The 953-nt window shown below is 48.4% G+C and overlaps 1 protein-coding gene across 1 annotated transcript; it reads right to left on the bottom strand.

Moving 5' to 3' along the window:
* otos2 (otospiralin 2) lies at positions 1-685 on the bottom strand. Its single transcript, XM_005733913.1, has 3 exons — positions 609-685; positions 380-444; positions 1-260 (listed from the first exon to the last, which is right to left on the bottom strand). The coding sequence occupies exons 1-3, from the start codon at positions 683-685 to the stop codon at positions 40-42; spliced, it is 363 nt and encodes a 120-aa protein (XP_005733970.1). The 3' UTR covers positions 1-39.
* Positions 686-953: the final 268 nt, after the last annotated feature.

Consider the following 953-nt stretch of genomic DNA (forward strand, 5'->3'; position numbering starts at 1 on the left):
GTACTAACATCTTTCAGTTTTCCATCTGTACCCTTCATCTCACTCCTCAGCCTCAGTCTCAGGCTCGGGACGGTCATAGCCCAGCTCGCTGCTGATGGGGAAGTGAGCCCAGAAGGTGCGAGCCAAGTCCAGCATCCCATTATCGGCCGCCTGGGCTCGCAGCTCCTCCAACCATCCGAAAAAGTCAGATGACCACAGGCCCCAGTACGGCACGCTTCGCTTCTCCCTCTCCTCCCTCCTGCCAGCCGCCTCGCTCCCCTCTGAAAGCAGACGGCAGTGTGAGCGCACATTTCACACCTCGTCTCTCATCTCAGAATATCTACGAGTCACAATAGCAGGTCCACTGATGTGTAATGCATTATACGAGCTGCAGACACACCTGCAGGAGGCAGGAAGCTCAGCAGCAGAAGAAAGAGCAGCGCTGACACGTACGGAGCATGCATGCTGAGAGACAAAACACAAAAGACGTCTCATGAATGCCATCTCAAAAGCAGGTACAATTTCCACGGGATTATTGCATATTGTTTAAGAAATATTCACATCACAGCCGACTGCGCGTGTCTATAAAGAAGAGAAATGTTGTCGTGTGTGGATCCATGTTGTCTTACCTGACCAGCAGAGAATTCAGCTTTAGTCCTGCCCTCTGTCCTTCTTCCTCAGACTGATCTGAGCACGATGACTGCATCTCGGTGAGAAAAAGGCGGACATGTTTGTTTTTCACATTTTGCCTCCCTTCTTACCTCTCATGGTCCTTTGCCAAAATCCTCTAATGTCGGATGGGTAAAAGATTCCTGTGTAAACGGGACTGTCAAGAAAACATTAGTAATTATAGATTTGGATGAGGATGTTCTAATATCTGATGGAGCCGATTAAAGAATGAATGACTGTAATATAACCAGACTGTCACAACCATCAGCAGTTAAGTGTGACATCTGTGGCCTTGATTTTCTTTC

Source organism: Pundamilia nyererei, unplaced genomic scaffold (genome assembly GCF_000239375.1).
Source record: "Pundamilia nyererei isolate P.nyererei 1_Seehausen unplaced genomic scaffold, PunNye1.0 scaffold00055, whole genome shotgun sequence".
Taxonomy (NCBI): Eukaryota; Metazoa; Chordata; class Actinopteri; order Cichliformes; family Cichlidae; genus Pundamilia; species Pundamilia nyererei.